Here is a 26,596-nt window from a genome sequence, read left to right on the forward strand (position 1 = left end):
TTTCATTTGTTGTTTGTTCATTCAGGAACTCATGCTGCACTGTGTCAACATAAACTCAAGTCTAACCTGAAGAAGAAGTTCCAGTGTGTGTTTGAGGGGATTGCTAAAGCAGGAAACCCAACCCTTCTGAATCAGATCTACACAGAGCTCTACATCACAGAAGGAGGGACTGCAGAGGTCAATGATGAACATGAGGTCAGACAGATTGAAACAGCATCCAGGAAACCAGACAGACCAGAAACAACCATCAGACAAGAAGACATCTTTAAAGCCTCACATGGAAGAGATGAACCAATCAGAACAGTGATGACAAAGGGAGTGGCTGGCATTGGGAAAACAATCTTAACACAGAAGTTCACTCTGGACTGGGCTGAAGACAAAGCCAACCAGGACATACAGTTCACATTTCCATTCACTTTCAGAGAGCTGAATGTGTTGAAAGAGAAAAAGTACAGCTTGGTGGAACTTGTTCATCACTTCTTTACTGAAACCAAAGAAGCAGGAATTTGCAGGTTTGAAGAGTTCCAGGTTCTGTTCATCTTTGACGGTCTGGATGAGTGTCGACCTCCTCTGGACTTTGCCAACACTAAGATCCTGACTGATGTTACAGAGTCTACCTCAGTGGATGTGCTGCTGACAAACCTCATCAGGGGGAAACTGCTTCCCTCTGCTCACCTCTGGATAACAACACGACCTGCAGCAGCCAATCAGATCCCTCCTGAGTGTGTTGGCATGGTGACAGAGGTCAGAGGGTTCACTGACCCACAGAAGGTGGAGTACTTCAGGAAGAGATTCAGTGATAAGAAGCAGGCCAGCACCATCATCTCCCACATCAAGACATCACGAAGCCTCCACATCATGTGCCACATCCCAGTCTTCTGCTGGATCACTGCTACAGTTCTGGAGCATGTGTTGAAAAACAGAGGGGGAGGAGAGCTGCCCAAGACCATGACTGAGATGTACCTTCACCTCGTGGTGCTTCAGTCCAAACTGAAGAATGTCAAGTATGATGGGGGAGCTGAGACAGATCCACACTGGAAACCAGAGAGCAGGAAGATGATTGAGTCTCTGGGAAAACTGGCTTTTGAGCAGCTGCAGAAAGGCAACCTGATCTTCTATGAATCAGACCTGACAGGGTGTGGCATCGATATCAAGGCAGCCTCAGTGTACTCAGGAGTGTTCACACAGGTCTTTAAAGAGGAGGACTGTGGGATGTTTCCAGAAACGGTGTTCTGCTTCATCCATCTGAGCGTTCAGGAGTTTCTGGCTGCTCTTCATGTCCATCTGACATTCTTCAACTCTGGAGTCAATCTGCTGGCAGAAGAACAAACAACATCCTGGTGGTCTAAAGTCGTCAAAGAAAAACCTGAACCAACACGTTTCTACCAGAGTGCTGTGGACGAGGCCTTGAAGAGTCCAAATGGACACCTGGACTTGTTCCTCCGCTTCCTCCTGGGTCTTTCTCTGCAGACCAATCAGACTCTCCTAAGAGGCCTGCTGACACAGACAGGAAGTAGCTCACAGACCAATCAGAAAACAATTGAGTACATCAAGAAGAAGATCAGTGAGAATCTGTCTGCAGAGAGAAGCATCAATCTGTTCCACTGTCTGAATGAACTGAATGATCGTTCTCTAGTGGAGGAGATCCAACAGGCGCTGAGATCAGGACGTCTCTCCACAGATAAACTGTCTCCTGCTCAGTGGTCAGCTCTGGTCTTCATCTTACTGTCATCAGAAAAAGATCTGGAGGTGTTTGACCTGAAGAAATACTCTGCTTCAGAGGAGGCTCTTCTGAGGCTGCTGCCAGTGGTCAAAGCCTCCAACAAAGCTCTGTAAGTACACAGATAGTTGCATTTATTTATTATTTTTTAAATACTCTACTATTTTTCAACAGGAGGAAAAAATTCCCTACTTGTTTTTTTCAGTTTGTCTTTGAGATATTTTTCTAAACTATAAGGTTCAGCCTCTCTAATGTCAGGATTTCTGATTGGCAGAAGTTTTCCACCCGGATTTTATTTTTCACAGGAAAGAAAATGTTTGAATTTTCTAGTTTATCTTTCTTTGATTCAGCTTCATATACTTTACAGCACACATATATGAACTCTGGCTGAGATAGAGAAACTGATCTTTGCTTTGATGTCATGCGATTTACATCATTACATGTCTGTTTATCACAGATTTTGTCATATTTAACTGTCAGGTCTCCAAGATGTTTAGAATAGAACAGCAAAGATTTTAATCAGAGCTGAAAAAAGAATTTATATCCAGCATCACCAAGAGTCCAGAATCAGCATTTTAACAAAGATTATTTATCTTTTTGTTCATTACTGTCTCTCCAGGCTGAGTGGCTGTAACCTCTCAGAGAGAAGCTGTGCAGCTCTGTCCTCAGTTCTCAGCTCCCAGTCCTGTAGTCTGAGAGAGCTTGACATCAGTAACAACAACCTGCAGGATTCAGGACTGAAGCAACTGTCTGCTGGACTGGAGAGTCCACACTGTACACTGGAAAATCTCAGGTAAGATCAAGTAACAGTTTGTCTTTGAGATATTTTTTCTAAACTATAAGGTTCAGCCTCTCTAATTTCAGGATTTCTGATTGGCAGAAGTTTTCCACTAGGATTTTATTTTTCACAGGAAAGAAAATGTTTGAATTTTCTAGTTTATCTTTCTTTGATTCAGCTTCATATACTTTACAGCACACATATATGAACTCTGGCTGAGATAGAGAAACTGATCTTTGCTTTGATGTCATGCGATTTACATCATTACATGTCTGTTTATCACAGATTTTGTCATATTTAACTGTCAGGTCTCCAAGATGTTTAGAATAGAACAGCAAAGATTTTAACCAGAGCTGTACACTGGAAAATCTCAGGTCAGATCAAGTCACAGTTTGTTTTTGAGATATTTTTCTAAACTATAAGGTTTAGTCTCCCTAATTTCAGGATTTCTGATTGGCAGAAGTTTTCCAACAGGGAAACACTCAGGTCAGGATTCATCAACTTGTTCAACAGATGAACATTTAAAATCTGAAAGATTTTAGAGGATAAACATTAAACCTGTGTAGTTTTTACTACACTTCAATTTTTACTAAACTTCAGTAATAGAGAATTACCATGCAGATTTTTATTCTTTTCTTTTGTTTTTGTTGTTGAATTATTTAATAACACAGATGATTTTTAAGATTTTGGTAACACTTCATTTTACAGGTCCTCAAACTTCATGGTAATTAATTGATAATTACCAAGTAACTTCTTTGAAACTTCTTTGAAGTTACCCTGAAACATTTACCTCAAATTTAATTGTGAGTTGTTGCAGCTTAACTTCCAAGTAGTTTCTGTCTAGTTCCTACTGAGCAGACCACTACATTGAAGTGAGTTATTTCCGCTTAATTTCCAAGTAGTTTCTGTCCAACTTCTGCAGGACAGTAAATTGAAGTACATTTTTTAACCATTTACATTCTCACAAATTTCTGTATAATTTCAGCAGATCAGTCCAACTTTGTGCCAAATTTCCCAGACGTACATTTTTTAATTGTAGCCACCATAAATTGCTAATTACAAAGAAATACAACTTCATAATCAAGAATAAAGTTACTAATTGCCCATTTAAAAAGTCTCATTCTCATTAAAAGTCTCAAGAGGGGGAGTAACTTTTACAGAGTTTCTGACATGAAAACACAGCATTTGTGGGCGTTCGGTTCCCCTTGAAGTGCAAAATGTTTTCCTTATAACTACACCAGGCTCTCTCAATGTGTTGTGTATGAGACCCTGTCTGTGGATGCACAAAGTGTTGCCTATGGTTGACTTGATAATGGATGGAACCATCTTGCGACAGGCTTTGATACGCTCTCCAACAATCTGTGATTAAAAACAAAACTAATAAAAAAAATTAAAAACTACAGAAACTAAACTAAAGCTAAACCAAACTGGACATGGAATTCAAAAATAGTATAGAAATAAGAGGCTATTGAAAAGAGAAAACTATAATAACCTGTGTGTGTATTTGAATATATGCTTGCTTCATGTCTACAGGTTCACTCAGTTTCCTAGGTTCACTAAATTCACTAGGTTCAGTAAGGAGATTGGTGGTAACAGACTCTACAAAGACAGAAGTAAGACTTCCAGCCCACAGAAAACACACAACAGCTGATTCAGGAAAAAAAAAGGAAAATATATTTATAAAGGCATTTTGTCCTGTTTCATTTTCCTGATGGCTTCTTTTTATACATTCAAAGCATCTCTTTAGAAAAAACTACATTTATTTGTCTGATGCAAATCTTCAACTCAATTATACCACAGAAATCAAATCAAACATGAATGAATGTACAACCAGAATTGCAGTAAATTAGAAATTAAGAAGTGTTCAACTCTCAGTGCTTCATACATAAATTAGATGTATCCTCTCTTGGACCAAAATACACTTATTATCAGTTATCGGTTCTTGATACTCTTTGTTTTCCCTTTGAACTTTTCCTTAAGTTCCCCTGTTATGCAAGTTAGTGAACATGAAATATTGCTTCAAACTATCCTGAAAATGACCTGACACCATCGTGATGATGGCTACCTAAAGAAAACTTGATGTTACTGAATAATTATTGAAGCACTAAGTGACCAGGTGTTAAACGTGATATTTACTTAAAGCTGGAATGCGGGACTTTTGTCTCCCCCTTCTGACAGTGAGAGTAAAGGGGGGCTCGGCTGTGATTGCCTGAGTACAAAGACGTTACTGGGATGAGGGGAGGACATTTCTCTCTGTTTGATAACATTAAAAGTAAAGTTAGACTTTTCTGTCGGCTTCCTGACTCATTTTTAAAAAGACGAGAGAGAGAGAGAGAGAAGCTGTGGTCGGGTGAGCTAGAGAGTGAATGAAGAGAGGGAGCGGTGGTAGTGAGAGAGCCAGTGAATCAGATCAATAAAACCTTATTTTCTGATTGTTTCATAGTGGTTACATTTTAGAGCAAAACCACGTCCACACCCCCACACACCTCCACTCAACCCTGCAGCGGTGCTGCAACACCTGATGTGGTCTGAATATGGCCTGATAGGCACACAGAGAGGGCCGGTAAACACAGATATGGTTTGACGGTCAAACGGCCCAAAAACATATTTTTTGACGGCCCATCGGTCCACCAGGATTTGTCCCAGTAACCTACTGTTGCAGCTGTAGAACGGTGGATAAATTGTTTTGAGCGTCATACAACTTCTGCAAAATGACGCGTTTCACCATCAGAATTTGATCCATTTGGTCCGATAACATTTGGAAAGTCTAGAAAAGTCACACAATTAACGGTCAAACAGCCAGTGTGGGAATGTTGCACTCGACATGAGACTGTATACTGTGAAATACAGTCGCTTGCTGTGATCGGCTTAATCAGCATTGTGTGAACTCATTTGGCTTGAATGTAACAGACGTTCTTTCATATGTGAAAGTTCTGCAGTGCAGGTTTAACAGTGACCTCATTATTTGTATAATTTACTTTAAAGAAAATTATAACACAAATCACACTCTTTACTGCAATATTTTTCATCATTTGGAGTCTGTCCATCTTTTGCAAGGATTACATTGATAAATTATTCTTCTTGGCTTTACACTCGCAAAGCTTTTATTGCACTTACAGTAGCGTATCACTGTCTGTCTCTCCTCTGCTGCGCTGCACACACACAGGGACATAGACCAACTATTTATTCATTGAATTAAAATGTGTTACATCAGGATAGGTATCGTTATCAGGATACGAAATGAGCTATATCGAGAAATGTGAGATTTTGGTTATATTGCCCAGCCTTAGCTTGGGCATAGCTGTCAGACGGAAGGATTTTGAGCCAAATGACACTACAGTTCTTCATTAGGACAGTCATTTTAGGACAAATGATTATGACAGAACTGGGCAAACGTGCGTGTGAAGGAAGTTGTTATTCAGTTTTTGCATCTTTTCCTGACCATCTGAACAAGGTCAGAGTACTTTCAAGTCATAAGACGATAGTGTTCTTTGTAGTAAAGAGTGCTAATATATAGTGGAAACTGATTGGAATGATGAGCATACAAATGATCTCTTTCTAACATAATTGGAATTACAACTAAATCTGATACTGAAAGTAAACCACTGTAAAAGTCATTTGCAAGATGATTTAAAAGAGAAAAATATGATTTCAGAGGAATGTCTCATGATACAGACTGTCAGTAGATGATACAATTTACTGATATTCCCAAAACACCTCATGATACAGACCATTGGTAGACAGTACAATTTACCGATGTTCCCTAAACGCCTCACGAGCAGGCTATCGATAGACACTACAATTTACCGATGTTCCCTAAACGCCTCACGTGTAGGCTGTTGTTGACCTCTACTATTTACAGATGTTTCCTAAACATCTCACATGCAGGCTAGCGGTAGACGCTATAATTTACAGAGTTTCCCAAAACGCCTCATGTGCAGGCTAGCGGTAGACGCTATAATTTACAGAGTTTCCCTAAACGCCTCACGTGCAGGCTAGCGATAGATGCTACAGTTTACCAATGTTCCCTAAACGCCTCACGTGCAGGCTAGCGATAGATGCTACAGTTTACCAATGTTCCCTAAACGCCTCACAGCCTGGCTAGCGGTAGCTGCTAGCGGTAGCTGCTAGCGGTAGCTGCTAGCGGTAGCTGCTAGCGGTAGCTGCTAGCGGTAGCTGCTAGCGGTAGCTGCTAGCGGTAGCTGCTAGCGGTAGCTGCTAGCGGTAGCTGCTAGCGGTAGCTGCTAGCGGTAGCTGCTAGCGGTAGCTGCTAGCGGTAGCTGCTAGCGGTAGCTGCTAGCGGTAGCTGCTAGCGGTAGCTGCTAGCGGTAGCTGCTAGCGGTAGCTGCTAGCGGTAGCTGCTAGCGGTAGCTGCTAGCGGTAGCTGCGCACAGAGAAGTTTCTAGTCTCTTCAGTTACTGCGGCGCAGCTACTCAGACGTGTGTTTGGCTAAAATGAGTTAGTTTGGAAAGAGTAAAATAAGGCGTTTTAATGTCAGATTTAAATAAGTTGAAACCGAGTGGAGCTGGCGTGTTGCCAGAGAGAGAAAACTGCTAAGCTGCAGAGCGGCTGTGGAAAAAGAATCTTCGGGACTCCGGCGGGCGTTTCCCTCCAAATTAATGGATTATCCTGGTGAGTTAGTCACCCGAGGTTAGCTGGTTAGCATTAAGGTTCTGTTCCAAATTTAATGGTGTGTTAGTTTACCTTGAACGGTATGGTGAAGCAAAAAGCCAGTCAGAATATAATGTTTGTGTGAGGTGATGAGAATATAGCTGATGCAGCTTTTTAGCCGCTAACCACTGTAAGCTTAATTGCAGCCTGGAAGCTAGGCTAAGTGCTACATGCTAAGCTGCTGTTGTAGCGCTGGGAAAGCACGTAAGGCAGTTTGTGCTTATTTGAAAAGGACTTAAAAGCTAATGTGTATGTACTATAACATGTAAAAGCCCTGATATGTGCATTAATTTGAAATTGATGGATTATGATGTCATTATTATTGATAGGTTTTACTCTTCAGACCAAAGACTGAGGAGTAAAGACCTTGGATATTCCAACAGTTTATTTTAAAGGAACTCATTAAAATTCTCAACAGAAGATGAAATAAAATAAAACAAACACAGAAACAACTTTTACACAGGTGACCTTGAAGAACCTATTAGAGTGAAATATATTCATATTCATTATATAATATATTCATATTTTATTATCAAATTAGGATTTATTTAGTTTGAAAGATGTTTTTATAATAAATATATGAAGAAATGAAAAATTGAGATTGAAGCACACTATGTTAATATAAGAACTAGAGATGCTCGATTATGACAAAAATCATACTCACGATTATTTTGGTCAATATTGAGATCATGATTATTTAACACGATTACTTTTTGACTCATTTTTGCTGATGCAGATATGTGCACATATTTTATTCCAGCTGGCTGAGGAGACTATTACACCTGCAATCATAGATTGTATTAATGATCAATAAAGACAAATTATGAAGGAAGAACTCAGGAAGACAGGAGTTCAGGAGCTCAGCATTAAAACTTTAATGAACCTGCCAAGTGGGTGCAGCAGTAGTTTTCTTTGAGTTTATTAGACAGACAGGATTAATGTGTAGGATTTAATCTTTGGTCCACAGTCTGAAGCAGAAGGTGGCGGTAATGCACCTAATACGCTGGTTGCCAACCGCCGTTATAAACCACAAAGAAGAAAAAAAAGGTTTTTTTCAAACAGAGTGGTACATCCTGTCAGCCGAGGGGTTTCCTGTCTGTGCAGCCGAACACCGCAGCTCCTCCACGGACTATTACATCCTGACGGTCCCGGTGTTTCCTCCGCAGGCTCCACTTCACTGGATCCAAACGGAGAGCTGGGGTTAGCTGGGAGGCTAGCGGAGCGTTAGCCGCAGCATGACCAGAGGGGAGCACAGTCAGTTAGCCTCCGCTAGCCTCCCAGCTAACGTTAGCCCCGGCTCTCTTGGATCCAACCAGAGCACCGAGCCCCGGTTTGTTATTCAGTTTAAAGTGGGAAGCAGCAGGTCTGTCGGGCAGCTGAGTGAAATGCAGCCTGCGGAGGCAGAACAGGTTAGCCCCCGTTTCACTACAGACAGATTCACTCACTACAGTGGGCGAAGAAATAAAGCCAATGAATCAATAAGACAAACATTAGCATCAGTCGGTTAGCATCAGTTGTTAGTATCAATTGTTAGCATCAGTGTGTTAGCATCAATGGGTCAGCATCAGTTGTTTGCATCAATTTTTAGCATCAGTGGATTAGCATCATTTTTTACCATCAGTTGGTTAACATCAGTATGTTAGCATTAGTGTGTTAGCATTAATGGGTCAGCATCAGTGGGTTAACATCAGTATGTTAGCATCAATTGTTAGCATTAGTGTGTTAGCATCAATTTTAGCATCAGTTTGTTAGCATCAGTGGATTAGCATCAATTTTTAGCATCAGTTGGTTAACGTCAGTATGTTAGCATTAATGGGTCAGCATCAGTGGGTTAGCATCAGTTGTTTGCATCAATTTTTAGCATCAGTGGGTTAACATCAGTATGTTAGCATTAATTGTTAGCATTAGTGTGTTAGCATCAGTGGATTAGCATCAATTTTAGCATCAGTTGTTAGCATCAATAGGTAGCATCAGTGGGTTAGCATCACTTGTTAGCATCAATTGTTGGCATCAGTGTGTTAGCATTAATGGGTCAGCATCAGTGGGTTAACATCAGTATGTTAGCATCAATTGTTAGCATTAGTGTGTTAGCATCAGTGGATTAGCATCAATTTTTGGTATCAGTGGGTTGACATCAGTATGTTAGCATTAGTGTGTTAGCATTAATGGGTCAGCATCAGTGGGTTAACATCACTTGTTAGCATCAATTGTTAGCATCAGTGGGTTAGCATTAATAGGTCAGCATCAGTGGGTTAGCATGAGTTGGTTAGCATCAATTGTTAACATCAGTGGGTTAGCATCAGAGGGTTAGCATCAATTTTTAGCATCAGTGTGTTAGCATTAGTGTGTTAGCATTAATGGGTCAGCATCAGTGGGTTAGCATCACTTGTTAGCATCAATTGTTAGCATCAGTGTGTTAGCATTAATGGGTCAGCATCAGTGGGTTAGCATCAATTGTTAGCATCAGTGGGTTAGCATTAATAGGTCAGCATCAGTGGGTTAGCATGAGTTGGTTAGCATCAATTGTTAACATCAGTGGATTAGCATCAATTGTTAGCATCAGAGGGTTAGCATCAATTGTAGGCATTAACGGGTTAACATCAGTGTGTTTACATTAATGGGTCAGCATCAGTGGGTTTGCATCAGTTGTTAGCATCAATTGTTAGCATCAGAGGGTTAGCAGCAATTGTTAGCATTAACGGGTTAGCATCAGTGTGTTTACATTAATGGATCAGCATCAGTGGGTTAGCATCACTTGTTAGCATCAATTGTTAGCATCAGTGTGTTAGCATTAATGGGTCAGCATCAGTGGGTTAGCATCAGTTGTTAGCATCAATTGTTAGCATCAGAGGGTTAGCATCAATTGTTAGCATCAGTGGGTTAGCATCAGTTGTTAGCATCAATTGTTAGAATCAATTGTTAGCATTAATGGGTTAGCATCAGTGTGTTTACATTAATGGTTCAGCATCAGTGGGTTAGCTTCAGTGTGTTAACATCAGTATGTTAGCATCAGTAGGTTAGCATCAATTGTTAGCATCAGTGCGTTAGCCTAACCTGAAGACTCTAAACAGAAATAGAGAACAGGAATATTTGTGCTGCTGAGTCTCCTGAGTTTTGTTCAGCACAACCTGAGAAACACTGAGTTTTGTGTGATGAACTTTATTGTTTAGTGGATTAATGCACTTTAATCCACTTTTGGACGCGGCTCTGCTCTCTTGGCTGTGTGCAGTGAACTGATGTCCCTCTTACATTACTTCTGTATCAGTCAGATTACATAAATTCTAGAGTGAGTTTTTCTCTTTATCCTCCTGCTAACATCGACTGTAAACCCACATTTTAAAGCTGAAAACATTTTCCTCCTGGGGGGTCATGACCCCGGACCCCCTTAGGGGGTTCACATCTAAAAACATGCTGCTGAATCATCCCTCAGCTGCTGACTTTTCCCATCTGGCTGGATGCTCAACTTTCTGGAGCTCCCTGATTCAGTTCATCTTTTAGTTAGTTAGTTAGTGTGGAGACAGTTTGTTGTTGTATCTGACTGCACACAGCAGGACTCTCAGACTGTCTGACATGTGTGTTGTTTTGTGTGTTTGCAGCCTGTCAGGATGTCTGATCACAGAGGAAGGCTGTGCTTCTCTGGCCTCAGCTCTGAGCTCCAACCCCTCCCATCTGAGAGAGCTGAACTTGAGCTACAATCATCCAGGAGCCTCAGGAGAGAAGCTGCTGTCTGCTGGACTGAAGGATCCACGCTGGAGACTGGAGACTCTCAGGTACACTCAAAAAAATATTTAGGCCTAATATGTAAGACTTATGTATTTCAATTGCATATAAAATTTCTATCCATTGGAATTGCATAGTTTTGACATATACAAACTAATAAACTTAACATGAAGCATTTTTATAATTAAAACATAAATTAAACAAGCAGGAATGAGAGGTTATGTATTCTTATTAATAAATCCAATGTGTTTAAAAGAAATAATAACCAGGTTTATGCAATATCCCCAATTAACTTAAAATGCATCAAATTAATGCACTTTAAATGAATAAACCCAATGTATTTTAAATGTATCATTTTGAAAACTATGAACAGTGTTTCTGCTATAACAGTAAATGCCAAAAATAATGCCAAATATCCATTCATTCAGAAATCAATAGCGTTTGGGAGCCTCTGAGCAGCGCTGTTTCGAAAAGCGAGTCAACGTCTGTGACGTTGCCATGGAAACTGCAGGTTGCGTAGCTCCTTTTAAAGAAAAGGGCAGTACGTGAGCGAGTGTTTAAGTGAGAGAACGATTGTCAGAAAAGTGACGGTGAATGTGAGCAGAACAGAGGAAAAGGTGAACAGTAAGGCCGGATTCAGACCCAATCAGGCATTGTGGCGTTCAGCCGCAGGGTGGCGTGGAGGTGTGGGTGTGTCTATTTGTCCTCCGGAACATAACCGCTGTGAAACAATCAGAAAATAATGTTTTATTGATCTGATTCACCGGCACTCTCACTACCAGCGCTCCCTCTCTGTCTTCATTCACTCTCTAGCTCGCTCGACCACTGCTGCTGTCTCTCTCTCTCTCTCTCGTCTTTTTTACAGTACAGACTAAAGTGTGTCAGTCAGTTAATAAATGCTGCAGCATGGGGGTTAGCTCCAGAGTTAGCAACAATAGGTTAGCCTAACCTGACGACGCTAAACAGATGAATAGAAGCAATGGGGAACGGAGGAATATATGGCTGCTAATCCCCCCCCCCACCTTAAACAATAACTAAAATACATTAAAAACAAAACATAAAACAGTCAGATTACCTTCACATTTGATTAATTTAATATTTATTTGGAGCATGTGGCCAGTTTGGGTGTTGCAGAAAGTCAAAGGCAGCAAAACGTCGCCATACAACAACATCACACTACACCATTTCCATTCAACAACATAACACACTGACATACAGCACTGTAGCGACTACTGGCAACAACGTAAAAGTCGCTGAGAGGCTGAGGTTGGGCCTTGTTTGCCGTTTGTCCGACACGCTACCAAAAAGATTCGCTGAGATCAAAACTGTAGGTTTAATAACTTTTATTAATGAAAGTGATCAACTTATTATAACTTGCACAAAATATAGGCTACTCAAAATAATCACAGCGATCAGGTGTAAAACAGCGTTCAGGTGTAAAACAGCGTTCAGGTGTAAAACAGCGGTCAACAAAAAATACGACGACCCACTCACCCTCTGTCTCTTACCAGCTGGCATGCAGGTGAACAGGTGCTTAAATTAACTATAGGATACCACCGCCCATATCCATGTGACCTGATTATCAATCCCCGTGATCGTGCAATAATAAACAAACCAAAATAACCCAAAATATAAAACAAAAGAATTACTACTTTGCAATTCATTCTGGCTCCTACACGCCAGCCCCTAATTATTAGGTTATTACATAATAATTACTCTCATTACAGATGTTAATAGGAGGCATGAAGCAATTAAAAGCTCAATAATCAAAGTCCATAAATTTACTTTACATTTTCGATCTTCTTTCTTCCTCCCGATCCTGTACATGAGTCATAAGTCAGTAAGACCAGAGGTTACTAGCACATAGTCTTATCAGAGTGATCTTTACCATCACTCTATGTCTGTCAGTCAAAATCAGAGTCAAAATGGAGGTCAAAGTGTCACAATGTGCATCAACCACTCCTTATCCAGCTTCGGCCTCCTGTAGTAGACAGACTTTGGTTATTGGTCGGTCCAGGCAGCTGCTCTTTGTTTTGATGCGTACCTGACGCACAAAACCTCTCCTGTCTGGAAAGGTTTGTAGGACTCTTCCCATGACCCAGGAGTTATGAGGTCTGCTGTTACTACTACTGCTGACAACTCCTTTTTCATCCTTTGTAGCTTTTCCATCTCTGTCTCTTGAAGAGCTCTTTGCTTGACCTGATGCCCCAGTAGTGGAGGGGCCTTTCCTCCCAGAATCCTTTTCTTTATCTCCCGTTTCAGCTTTCTTCAAGGCCTCTCTGCTGTCTTTCTTCAATGAACGTCTTTGTTGGTCCGTCTCCAAGTCAGACTGTGCAAGAGCCATGCTCAATTGTCTCCTCTTCTGACAAACAGACAAGAGCCAAGTCTTAAATATCAAGATCCAAGCAACAGACTTTCTCAGAGGGGTCCAAGAGTCAAAGTATTGGATCATACGAGTCACTGCATCAACCTCCTCTCTGACCTGTACAGCATTCACTGCAACAGCTTTCTTAACCTCACTGTCATCTGATGGAAGTTGAAGAGCATCGTCAGGAGAGACAGGCCACTCACTCTCAGGTTGAAGGAGAAAATGAGGCCCTGACACCCATGTTGCATTCTTGAGAAATGTATCTACTTTCACACCCCTGGAGGCAACATCGGCTGGATTGCTTGCAGTTTCAACATACCTCCATTGAGAAGGGTGTGAGGCCTTGCGAATTTCTGAGACTCGGTTGGCAACAAAGACTCTGAATCTGGTCATCACTCCTATCAGTGAACTTGTAAGATCTGGTCCCTGTAGGAGCTGAGCATTAAGTGAAGTTCCCTGGTAACTCACTCCACAGTCAAAGACAACTCTGATCTTTCCTTTTGTAGGATGGTAGACACCATGGTGCAGAATATACCAGACCTTGCCATCACTATGTTCCACATCCTCTTCAGGCACCCTTTCAGCATAACCTTTGGCAACAAGGTCATTCATGAAGGCCATATAATCAGCATGAAATGAGGAATCCTTTGGAAGCCTCTTCTTCAGGTGTAAGGCACGCTGCTCAATGATTTTCTTATTATTTGGCATGCTAACGTCCCTTTTCCTCAGAGGTAAGTTGATCTGATAGTGGCCATTCACTTGCTTTGCTGAGTTTGTGACCAGTTCCATAAACTTTTGATCTTCTCTTGACATGCCAGTTTGTTCATCCATGCTGCATTCAGGGAAATCTGCCTTAAATTGCTGCTGCCAAAGTTCGTCCAAACACACAACTGACACTCTGTTCACTTGTAACTCTGGCTGCTCACAGTCCATTGCATCTCCACTGTCTCCTTTCAGTGGTCCATTCACAGTCCAACCCAGCATTGTCCTTATTGCATAGGGTCCATTATTAACACTGCGTATGACTTGCAATGGTTCCAAGGCCTTAGAAACATTTGTCCCTATCAACAGCTCAATCCCTGCCTCAATCTCAGGAAAATTGACATGTTTTAAATGAGGCCATCTCTGAAGATCACTCTGTCTCGGAATGTTCCCCTTGTGAACAGGCATGCACATCTGCGTGTAAGCCTTGGGCAGTTCACAGAAGTGCTCCTCATTCAAGCCAGCTACCTCCAGGCCTGACACGATGTGACTGCTCACAACTTTCTCTTGGCCCATTGTCCGTAAAAGAATATGTACCTTCTTCCCTGTAAGGTCAAGCTTGTGCATCAGAGACTCTGTACAGAATACTGCTGTACTGCCTTGGTCCAAGAAAGCATAGGTGGTGACAATCTTGCTCCCCTTTCTGGATTTAACTTGCACTGGAACTATGGGAAGTTTACAATCGTGATCACCAGCCCCAGTATGACCACTTGCCACCAGAGTGCTGTCCACTGACACCTCTGCTTTCCTCTCAGCTAGGTCAGATTCCTTTTCCTTTGGAGGAATGTGAAGTATGGTTGGATGTTTAAGACCACATTTTGCACAGGAAATCCATTTTCTGCAATCTTTGCTGATGTGTCCAATACACAAACAGCCAAAACAGACACCATTGTCCTTCGAGAAGCCAATCTTCTCTTTATGTGCTCTTTTTCCCAACTGAGGACACAAATCCAATGCGTGACCTCCTCCACAGCAAAGACATGTCTTCCTTTCAGTTTGAACATGTTCCTTCCCTTTGGTTCCAGGTTGAGTTTTCTTTCCCACAGGGGCTACAGTGGTAGCAAAACTGGTTCCTTTAATTCCAGAACGAGATTGTGGATTGTGCTTGCTTACACCTTTGTTTGTTGTCAGCGATGGAGCATCCTGTATGTTTCCAAACACTGGGTCAGTTAAGATTCTCACTTGTCTCTCAATGAAATGAGTGATGTCAATGAATGTAGCTCTCTGGCTGCGCCTTTCTTGCAGTTCACAGGCTACAGTTCTCCACTTGTCTCTAAATTTGTAGGGCAGTTTCCTTATAATGGCCAGCATATTGGCAGGCATGTCTAGCTCATGCAAGTATTGCACCTCTTCCATGGCATTACAGCAGCCTCTGAGGAAAAAGCTGTAATCTTGAAGAGCTTTTACATCTTCATTTTTGATCGGAGGCCATGAAAGAGCCCTTTCCCCTCTCTGGATCAATGTGCTGGCAGCTTCTAACAAGCTCTTTTGGATGACCCTTAGTGTGCTGCTCCAGGAAATAGAGTCGGTCACTGTGGCTCGCAGTGTTCCTTTCCACACCATCCTCAAAAGCCTTCATGAATGCATGATATTTTAATGGATCACCATCAAAAGTTGGTATATCTCGCTTGGGCAAAGATGAAAGACATTGCTGCTGTATCAACAGTGTAGTGATTTCATTTTGCTTCCTCATAATACCAAGCATGTTGTTTTGGTTTTCACTTTCTGGACCCATATTTGCATATGACACATTTCCATATTGCATTTGTGTAGTTGCTTGAGCATCATGATACACTGAATGTTGCTGGGGTACATGGCACCCTACAGACATAGGCTTCAAATGAAAGAACTGAGATGGATTTTTCTCCTCAGGCCTTGCTCCTGTATCCAGGTGGTCACGTTTGATTTCCTTTTGTGACATTTGTGAAATAAATGGATTTGCCTTAGCACTGAGGGTTTGTGTTTTTCCTTGTCTTTTTTCCAAATAAGAATTCATCCCATCTGATTGCTTTGTTATAGAGGTTTTCCCACTTAGGATGCTCTGAGATCTGAACACATTTAGCTTAGCCATGTGTGTAGCAATTTCCTCATCCAGTTGAAGCTGCTCCTTCCTTTTACGTAGCCGTTCCTCCTCTTCTTCCAGTTCGTGTTTGTCCTTTAATAATTTTTGTCTTATCTTTAAAGCTGCCAAGTCCGCCTCAGCTTTAAGACGTGCAGATGAAATACTAGAAGCAGCAGACTTTCTTCCTGTTGCAGAGTTTTGTGATCTGGACACTCTGCTTCCCACATTTGACACACTGTCACTTGGCTTTACATCATCTTGTATATCATCTGTCATGATTATGGATGTAGCCTGCATTATTACTTGAGGTTCATCGGCTATTTGAAGAAAAGACACATCTTCATTGATTCCAACAGGATCAGATTGAACACAACTGTCATTGTGGAGCAGTTCCTCTGGTTCACTCAACCATTGTTCAACATGCCCTTTAAATGTGTTGCTGTATTTCACAATGCTGGAAAACCATTCATTTTGTTTCCTCTGTTCATCCTCTGGGAGTAAAGGAATCAACATATTATGTGACATGTTGGCATTTTCACAAAGTTGAATTAAACTCTCTAAAAGGGGTTGTACATGAGAGACGTTTTCCCTTTTTTTCATGAATGATTTCATTTGTGGTATGAGCCCTTTGATTTTATTCACAGTCCTTTTGCGTTCCCGTTGAAGCTTTTCAATTTTATTCACCAACGCCTTTGCAGTGAGTTGAACTTTTCTTTTCCCACACTCCATTTGAGAACTTGCACTACCAGCATTTATTTGACTCATTTTTCCTCTTTTGAGTTCCTTTTCGATGACTTTTTCAATACATTATTTGTGCATTTAAGGACACATCCACAGACCGAAAGGCAATTCATCCAGCAAACATCACATTTCCACATCAACAGCGCAGCGGCAACTTCAGAGAGACCAAGCGGAGATTCCTTATTTTTGCATCACGGAGATAATTCAGCACCGGGAATCAATCAGCCAGTCGTCCCCAGCGGACGCACAGCAGTGAATATGCAAGCCGCATTCCTTCCATTAATACACAGCTTAATGCGTATAAACACCGGTAAGCCTACCTGGCTTCTGTGGTTGGCTTTGACTGCGGCTCCTGAAGTTGTAATAGTTGACAGCCGGTGCCTTCTTCAGTCTTTCACCTCCGATGTTCGCTTTGTTTAATCCCCTTCCAATCGATCCTTGAGCCCATGCGCCATCCGCTGATGTTTCTTTTAATGCCGTTTTTTGTTGACAAAAATGTAGCGACTACTGGCAACAACGTAAAAGTCGCTGAGAGGCTGAGGTTGGGCCTTGTTTGCCGTTTGTCCGACACGCTACCAAAAAGATTCGCTGAGATCAAAACTGTAGGTTTAATAACTTTTATTAATGAAAGTGATCAACTTATTATAACTTGCACAAAATATAGGCTACTCAAAATAATCACAGCGATCAGGTGTAAAACAGCGTTCAGGTGTAAAACAGCGTTCAGGTGTAAAACAGCGGTCAACAAAAAATACGACGACCCACTCACCCTCTGTCTCTTACCAGCTGGCATGCAGGTGAACAGGTGCTTAAATTAACTATAGGATACCACCGCCCATATCCATGTGACCTGATTATCAATCCCCGTGATCGTGCAATAATAAACAAACCAAAATAACCCAAAATATAAAACAAAAGAATTACTACTTTGCAATTCATTCTGGCTCCTACAAGCACACACCCACAAAAAGAGCAACCAAAACATGTGAACAACAAATATAGTAAAAATCTACTTAAAAAAACAAAACAAAACAGAAAAACAAAAGAAAATACCGTTCTTACATGCACAAGGTTAAAGAAAGTGCTCCCTTTTCAAATATTTACTTATTTTGGCACAGTTGACCACTTAGACAAATGCCTATAAAGACAGGCAAACAGTTAAAGGCTAATTTAAGGTAACCCTGAACTATGATTAGTAATTTCAGATGCATAACAATTCCTAGAATCTAATCTTGAGTAAAGGAATATAAACAGAATATTTAAGTTCACTCTGGTAAGTGGCAAAACTTGCAGAAATCAACCACTTGTTTGCATGTTTTTCACACAGGAAATAATAATCTATTAGTGCAAAATGCAGTCACTGAATTTAATCTTCAGTACTTGAATTTTTGGTGAAGTCCAGGTCCAGGTCCATCAGGATTTTCTTAAACCCTTCAATCGTGCACTTGAGGTCCTTAGGGTACGTCAAGTTCAGCACATCAATGAAACAAAACTCATCAGACTTGCAAATGTGATACTTTGTAGGTTTTGCAGAATTTCCACACCTTCAAGTACAACACCAACATCTGCATACATCTCATCTTCAGGACCGGCAGCCTCCACTCGAATCACATAGATGCCCGTTGTTGTCTGTGCAATCCCTGACTCTGCCTCTGCACGTTCACTATCCTGCTGGATAAAACATGAACAATGAGCTGCGTCCCAGTGCTGGTCAAACTGTGATGTTCCAAGTTTCTAAAAATGCAGTTTTACAAACTGAAATTTGAGCAACAACTGAAGCATTCATTTAATGAAAGTGATAGTTGGGGTTCTTATCTATGGTAAGAGTTCACACTTAGCATAGATAGAAATCCAGTACACTCTTACCATCACTGTATCACTACGCTACAATTTCAACTACAAGTTGTCAGAACAAACAGTGACGAGGGCTCTGTTGTGTCGAGCTCCAGAAACAAAGTAGTTAGCAGTTAGCAAGCAAGAGGGTTGGGAAAAGATCCTGGACAATGAATCCCAAAAAATGTGTTGTGCATCCTTCAAAAACTTTTCTCAGCTGTGTCCACACTTGAAATAGTAACACTGTGTTTTAAGACAGGGAAGCAGCTGATGGGTCAAACTGGAGAATCTATTAAACTAGTAAGTAGCAGCTAATGTCACTATATAGGTAAGAACTTGAACTATCACTTTGAACATGCAACAAGCAAAAACGGAAAATGAGCTGCTGTGGACAGGGTCAGCAACACAACATATTTTAGACACTTAAAAAACAGCTCCACCTAAAACAAACAATATTAGATTAAGTGTACGTTATAATATTTTCACCGCTTTACTTTACCGTCAGACTTTACTGAAAGGAAACTGCCTTTACATCATAAAATATTGCCCTATCCAAGCAAAGCAAACTCCATCGCCTCCATCGCTCCATAGTGACTTCAGTGTTTTAAAAAGGACAGTTTAGATTCACCAGAGTCATACAATAACACAAACTGTACTGAAAGGAAAGCAGATGTGCTGTAGTTACTAAAATGACTGATTTTGCCTATGGGGTTTGGTTGTGGCGATGATGTTTTTGATTTTTACGAGAGTTAAAGGTGCTATATATATTTGTCTGGAAAGTACAGTACAGACCAAAAGTTTGGACACACCTTCTCATTCAAAGAGTTTTCTTTATTTTCATGACTATGAAAATTGTAGATTCACACTGAAGGCATCAAAACTATGAATTAACACATGTGGAATTATATACTTAACAAAAAAGTGTGAAACAACTGAAAATATGTCTTATATTCTAGTTTCTTCAAAGTAGCCACCTTTTGCTTTGATTACTGCTTCGCACACTCTTGGCATTCTCTTGATGAGCTTCAAGAGGTAGTCACCTGAAATGGTCTTCCAACAGTCTTGAAGGAGTTCTCAGAGATGCTTAGCACTTGTTGGCCCTTTTGCCTTCACTCTGCGGTCCAGCTCACCCCAAACCATCTCGATTGGGTTCAGGTCCAGTGACTGTGGAGGCCGGGTCATCTGGCGCAGCACCCCATCACTCTCCTTCTTGGTCAAATAGCCCTTACACAGCCTGGAGGTGTGTTTGGGGTCATTGTCCTGTTGAAAAATAAATGACGGTCCAACTAAACGCAAACCGGATGGAATAGCATGCCGCTGCAAGATGCTGTGGTAGCCATGCTGGTTCAGTATGCCTTCAATTTGGAATAAATCCCCAACAGTGTCACCAGCAAAGCACCCCCACACCATCACACCTCCTCCTCCATGCTTCACGGTGGGAACCAGACATGTAGAGTCCATCCGTTCACCTTTTCTGCGTCGCACAAAGACACGGTGGTTGGAACCAAAGATCTCAAATTTGGACTCATCAGACCAAAGCACAGATTTCCACTGGTTTAATGTCCATTCCTTGTGTTCTTTAGCCCAAACAAGTCTCTTCTGCTTGTTGCCTGTCCTTAGCAGTGGTTTCCTAGCAGCTATTCTACCATGAAGGCCTGATTCACACAGTCTCCTCTTAACAGTTGTTCTAGAGATGTGTCTGCTGCTAGAACTCTGTGTGGCATTGACCTGGTCTCTAATCTGAGCTGCTGTTAACCTGCGATGTCTGAGGCTGGTGACTCGGATGAACTTATCCTCCGCAGCAGAGGTGACTCTTGGTCTTCCTTTCCTGGGGCGGTCCTCATGTGAGCCAGTTTCTTTGTACCGCTTGATGGTTTTTGCGACTGCACTTGGGGACACTTTCAAAGTTTTCCCAATTTTTCGGACTGACTGACCTTCAGTTCTTAAAGTAATGATGGCCACTCGTTTTTCTTTACTTAGCTGCTTTTTTCTTGCCATAATACAAATTCTAACAGTCTATTCAGTAGGACTATCAGCTGTGTATCCACCTGACTTCTGCACAACACAACTGATGGTCCCAACCCCATTTATAAGGCAAGAAATCCCACTTATTAAACCTGACAGGGCACACCTGTGAAGTGAAAACCATTTCAGGTGACTACCTCTTGAAGCTCATCAAGAGAATGCAGAGTGTGTGCAAAGCAGTAATCAGAGCAAAAGGTGGCTACTTTGAAGAAACTAGAATATAAGGCGTATTTTCAGTTGTTTTACACTTTTTTGTTAAGTACATATTTCCACATGTGTTAATTCATAGTTTTGATGCCTTCAGTGTGAATCTACAATGTCAATAGTCATGAAAAGAAAGGAAACTCATTGAATGAGAAGGTGTGTCTAAACTTTTGGTCTGTACTGTACATCCTTCAAACATACAGGTTATGGTTTCATATTGCCTAAGATGTTGATTTACGGGACTAAAATAGTCCTTCTCTGTTGAAAGTTCCTGGCATCCACACGCCTGACAAGAAAATGTAGTGAACTGAACATGTGGTGTTTCTAGATTCCTGTGTTTTTGATATATGTGACTCAAAAGGTTCTTCCACCTTGTGAACGTACACGGGCAATCTACATATACACACGGATACCGGCGATTGCTGCCATGGAGGAAATGTTTGAACCTGAAATGTTTTAGCAACTCATAGCTAGTAGATAATGAAATGTCACACACTTTACACGGCCACATTCACATATCTGTGAACACAGACAAAACACATCCTATTAGTTGTGGGGTCATTAACTACACACTATGTGATGATCACATTACATTATACTCTAAAGTCTCGTGTGATTGGCTGAAAAGAGACATGTGATGGTCAGAAGTTACAGATAATTCCCCTTCGAAAAAACAACTTTAAATGAAGCTGTTGCAGGGAAGTCTCATAAAGCCCACACACCAATGCAGTCAAGTTCACACATGACAAGAGCTTTGTAAGTGCAAGTTCAACAGTCTGCAGGTAAACTATACTACACATGTTCTCAATGTGTTTACAACATACTTACAAGATGTCAGAGGTTGCCCTGGCATTCAGCTTCATGTCAAATGATGTTGAATTACGTTCCTGTAAAACACGAACTGCTCTAGTCAGACACTGAATGTATTTGTACTTGACATGTAATTCTACAATATAATGACCCTTTTACTTATCAAATCATAAGCCCAACATGAACCATTTTGACTATTTCTTTTCTTTTTTTTGGTGGTGTCCAGGTTGTGCAGCAGAGTTTGGGTTTGCATCCACCATGTGCAACACATGTACAGGCTAAATTAGCATCTGGCTATTACTGAGTTTCTGAATAGCAGTGTCAAAAATATATGAATTATTGAAAATGATCCTCTGGCACTTTTTAGTCCATGTTAAAGCTCACCTCTCTGGCTGTATATTTCACACCTTCCTACATAAAAACACCTTCAGTCTACTGCTACTGACTATGTCCATCATTAAAATTATAATATATATTCTATACATTCAGAGAGGATTCATTTATTTATATTGTAATTTATTGACATTACATGAGGTAAATACAGTGGCGTCCTGGTTGGTTTTGATAGGCAGATGATGTGTGAGACAGTATCAACTGCAGTAATAAAACATGCACTCACACTGAAAACTGTCAGATGAACTACGTTGAGTATGGATGGAACTCACCAGTAATCAGCCTCGTGCGAGTGTCTCGTGCTCGCTCGTGCTGCGCTGAGGTGGTTGTCAAGATGGCGGCGAGAATTCTGACGTATCTGTTTAGAAACAATTCCACTTCCTGAGTTTGATATGTAAACCAATCTCACACGTTTGAACTAATTGACTTAAACCATATTCAAACCATGTTCATACGTTTTAATTGATCACATTTCATTATTTTTAGAATTACAATATTTCTGCAGATTTTATGAGATTTAAATAAATCCATTTTCAAATTGTGGTGATTGAATGAAAATGACAGAAATCCAAATGCTTAATAATAAATGATGGCATGAATGATGTTTTTGAGTGTATGGAGAGACAATGTCTGATAGAGGAGGAAGAGCTGGAAACATTTTCTCTGTCAGAGCTGATCACACATCTCAACTCAATCTTTGACTTTTTGTTATTTCTAACTGAAGTTTCCTGTAAATGTTGAAAGTTCAACCTGATTAGATTCAATCAGGGTTTCAGAAGGATTGGGATACTGGATTCAGATTGGATCAAAGTCTATCAAAGCCCAACCCCACATTTGAACAGAATAATCAAACAGTAGACTAGAGCGATGTAACGTCCATGTTTGCATGCTGAAAGAGAACGTGCTGCTCTGACCCCCCTCCTCCTTTCAGCCTGCAGCCTGCTGGAGTCCGATGGTTGACACCAGGTCCTTGGAGGTGTAAGTGTGTTTTTCATTTCATTCATGAAAACAAAGCAAACTTCAAACTGTGACATCACTCATTCACATCCTACTGAGGATGAAGATGATGTCATCATCAATCAGATGATCGATCAATAACTGCAGCTGTATTGTGTCTCGTTCTCTCCATCAGATTTCTGTCAACTCACACTGGATCCAAACACAGCACACATAAACCTCGAACTGTCTGACAACAACAGGAAGGTGACATATGTGAAGGAGGATCAGTCATATCCTGATCATCCAGACAGATTTGATTACTGTTATCAGCTGCTGTGTAGAAATGATCTGATTGGTCGCTGTTACTGGGAGGTCGAGTGGAGAGGAAACGTTGATATATCAGTTAGTTACAGAGGAATCAGCAGGAAAGGAAACAGTAAATACTGTTTGTTTGGAGGGAATGATCAGTCCTGGAGGCTGAACTGCTCTGATGATGGTTACTCTGTCTGGCACAATAACATAAAAACATCCATCTCCTCCTCCTCCTCCTCCTCCTCCTCCTCCTCCTCCTCTGTCTCTAACAGAGTAGCAGTGTATGTGGACTGTCCTGCTGGCACTCTGTCCTTCTACAGAGTCTCCTCTGACACACTGATCCACCTCCACACCTTCAACACCACATTCACTCAGCCTCTGTATGCTGGGTTTGGAGTCTACTGGTCTGGTTCAGTGTCTCTGTGTTCTCTGTAGGAGGAAGAGTCTCCTCCTGTTAGAGAAACTTTCTCATGTTATTTAGTACCAACCTGATCTCTCACTGCTTGTAAATGCAGTTTCTAAACCAACATGGTTTCCACATGACTGACAGTTTGTTTGACATTTAAAAAGCTGTAAAAAAGAAGCTGATGTTCTCAGAGCAGATAGCTCAGTCTGTTAGAGGACTGTTTGGAGGTTCGGAGGTCGTGGCTTTGATCCTTATGAGTCTCAGTGTTTTGCCGACTAACTATAACATACATAATGACAGTAAGTATCCGCTGGCCTATAGAGGCTCTTTGTTGTTTTTACTCTTATTTGTTGTTCAATTAGTTGTTTTTTTAATCATATAGTCAATTCAGAAAGCGACATGTTTTTATGTGTCTCTACTGGATGTGCATGTAGAGCTGTAAATAAACATTATGATTCATAGATTCATCAATTCATGGTTTTGTCTATAAAATGTCAGGAAATTGTGTAAATTGTGTAAAATGCTGGTTGTAATTTCACAGAGTCAAAGGCGACGTCTTTAAATGTCTCATTTTGTCTGAACTAAAGTCCAGAACAGTCAAATATTCTGTTTATTATCATGTAAGACAAAGAAAAGCATTCAATCTTCACACCTGAGAAGCTAAAAGCAGAAAATGTTTGCTTCAAAATGACTCAAATGATGATGAAGTGTTAATTTAGTGTTGATGGATAATCAATGAATGGACTAATTGTTGCAGCTCTGGCTGTATGTGAACAGAATATTAGAGGACAAACAGCTGACAGTTTAGCGCCTTACTAAATATCCACAATAAAAAGCTCATTTACAGGATCATCAATCTGTTTACAATCTGTTTGAAATGTTTCTTATTTCCTGTTTTTGTGTTGTACCAAGTAAAGTTGATCATTTGTATGTTTATGTTACTCAGGCAGAAATAAATGGAACTGCAGTATCACCTGTTATGTCCAATAAAAAAGGATCATAAATAATAATAGAAGCTTTCATTTGATCTTTATTGTCAGATTCAGAAAAATGGCACTCTAATAATAAGCTGAACATTATTAATAGTTCTATTGTTTATTCACACACAGTTTAGCGCAGGGTCAGTTTCTCATTTCTACAACCTTCACACAACTCAACTTTGAATGAAAAGTCACATTTTGATATAAATCATCAACATTAATAGTTATATTTGGAAAATGTGCTTTGGACAAAAAGCAAGTGTTTTCTTCTCCAGGAAGAAAACAGTGAAACACGTGTGTCGCTTAACTTTCTGCACACAAAGTGAATACAGACGTCCGTTTGTCTTCTTCTGCTGTGACGATCAGCGGGTCAGAGGTCAGAGGTCAGATCAGGTATGTGACGAGGAGCTGAGAGAGGAAACCAAGAAGAAAGTCAAAAGCTCACAGCTCAACATCCAAACACAGACTGCACACAGAGCTGCAAGCATGGAGGAGAAACCATCACATCTACAGATCCAGGTACAGTTCTCCACTTTACTTTATCACAGAAAAACTCTCATTTTTCTCTTTTTCACTTCATTTGAAAAATGAAGAAAACATCTGGACTCCTGCTGTCAAACTTCATCCAAACTAACAGCTGTTTTCTATTTCCATCATGCTGAACATGCAGGTTTGGAAAAACTAAATCTTTCTCCAAATGTCACCAAACAAGACTTTTACAGTCCGTTAAGAAACTCTTATTATCAGAAATAAACATGTGTCTGATTTTACAGTCCTGAACATTTTCACATGTTGGAAAATCAAACTTTATTTGTGTCGCAGCTTTACAATCTACATTTATGTTGAAATCTGAACCGTATATTTGCTTCTTTATTTCAGGGATTTTTGTATATTTGCTGCTTTTATGTTGTTCTTTTAATATCTGGATGTCTCTGCTTCTGATTGGACATTTATCTCCAATCAAAAAGACAAATCACATCTGTTTCTGCTCTTATAATAATAATAATAATAATAATAATGTCTTTAAATGGTAAATGTATAACTGTTTCATGGCAGTCTTCTACATTTTGCAGAACATATTTTTACTGTGTGAGTATTTGAAACATTGGAAATGATCTGAAGACGTAATTTGTACTGTTTTTTTTTTCATTGATTTATTTCTATTGTTACTGTTATCAAAATGATAATTACACGGAACACAGTGATAACGGTAAATGAAAATCAATCAATGACTACAGGAGTAAATATTGACATGTTTACCATAAGATGGTGTTTGTTTGCCGGCGGTCATGAAGCCTCTATACCTGTCCGCGGAGGGCCGAACCCACGAGAGGAGCCACGAGCCAAAGGACCCTATTGGCTCTCTCTGCCTCGCTGTCTGGCTGCAGGTTTCTGCTCAGATTCTCCCTCTTGCAGGACGGACCATGACAACAAGGAACAAACCGTTTCTGATTCATGGATCCATTAGTTTTATTGATCATACAAGTGTCGAGTCTATGAAATGTTAGAAAGTCATGAAAAAGGCCGACAGTCGTTCTCAGAGTCGACAGTTATGTTTATTTAGTCTGAGTAAAGTCCAGAAGAGATTCAACCGACACCAGAGGTGGAAGAAGTACTCAGATCCTTTACTTCACTACACAATACTGCATGTACAAATACTCCATTACAAGTAAAAGTCCTGCATTAAAACCCTACTACAGTAAAAGTATTCATTCATTAATTACTGCAATACTTTAACTACATCAAGCTCATAATACTTATGTACTTTTACTGCAATACTTTAACTACATCAAGCTCATAATACTTATGTACTTTTACTGCAATACTTTAACTACATCAAGCTCATAATACTTATGTACTTTTACTGCAATA

General features: G+C 40.5%; 1 protein-coding gene and 1 long non-coding RNA gene across 2 annotated transcripts in view; one reads left to right on the plus strand and one right to left on the minus strand.

Annotated features, from left to right (window-relative positions):
* Positions 1-24,010, plus strand: part of LOC122986857 (NLR family CARD domain-containing protein 3-like) — a 934,102-nt gene extending 910,092 nt beyond the window's left edge. Inside the window, exons 8-12 of the mRNA XM_044358311.1 lie at positions 26-1,832; positions 2,340-2,513; positions 10,766-10,939; positions 14,465-14,505; positions 23,220-24,010. Coding sequence (XP_044214246.1) covers positions 26-1,832; positions 2,340-2,513; positions 10,766-10,939; positions 14,465-14,505; positions 23,220-23,773 — 2,750 coding nt within the window. The 3' untranslated portion in view covers positions 23,774-24,010. The remainder of the gene's footprint in view (positions 1-25; positions 1,833-2,339; positions 2,514-10,765; positions 10,940-14,464; positions 14,506-23,219) is intronic.
* Positions 24,011-24,118: 108 nt separating this feature from the next.
* LOC122987940 lies at positions 24,119-26,245 on the minus strand. The gene is made up of 2 exons (XR_006404669.1): positions 25,985-26,245; positions 24,119-25,132 (listed from the first exon to the last, which is right to left on the minus strand). It is a non-coding gene; the product is annotated as an uncharacterized LOC122987940 (long non-coding RNA).
* Between the last annotated feature and the right edge of the window lie 351 nt (positions 26,246-26,596).

Source organism: Thunnus albacares, chromosome 1, assembly GCF_914725855.1.
Source record: "Thunnus albacares chromosome 1, fThuAlb1.1, whole genome shotgun sequence".
NCBI lineage: Eukaryota > Metazoa > Chordata > Actinopteri > Scombriformes > Scombridae > Thunnus > Thunnus albacares.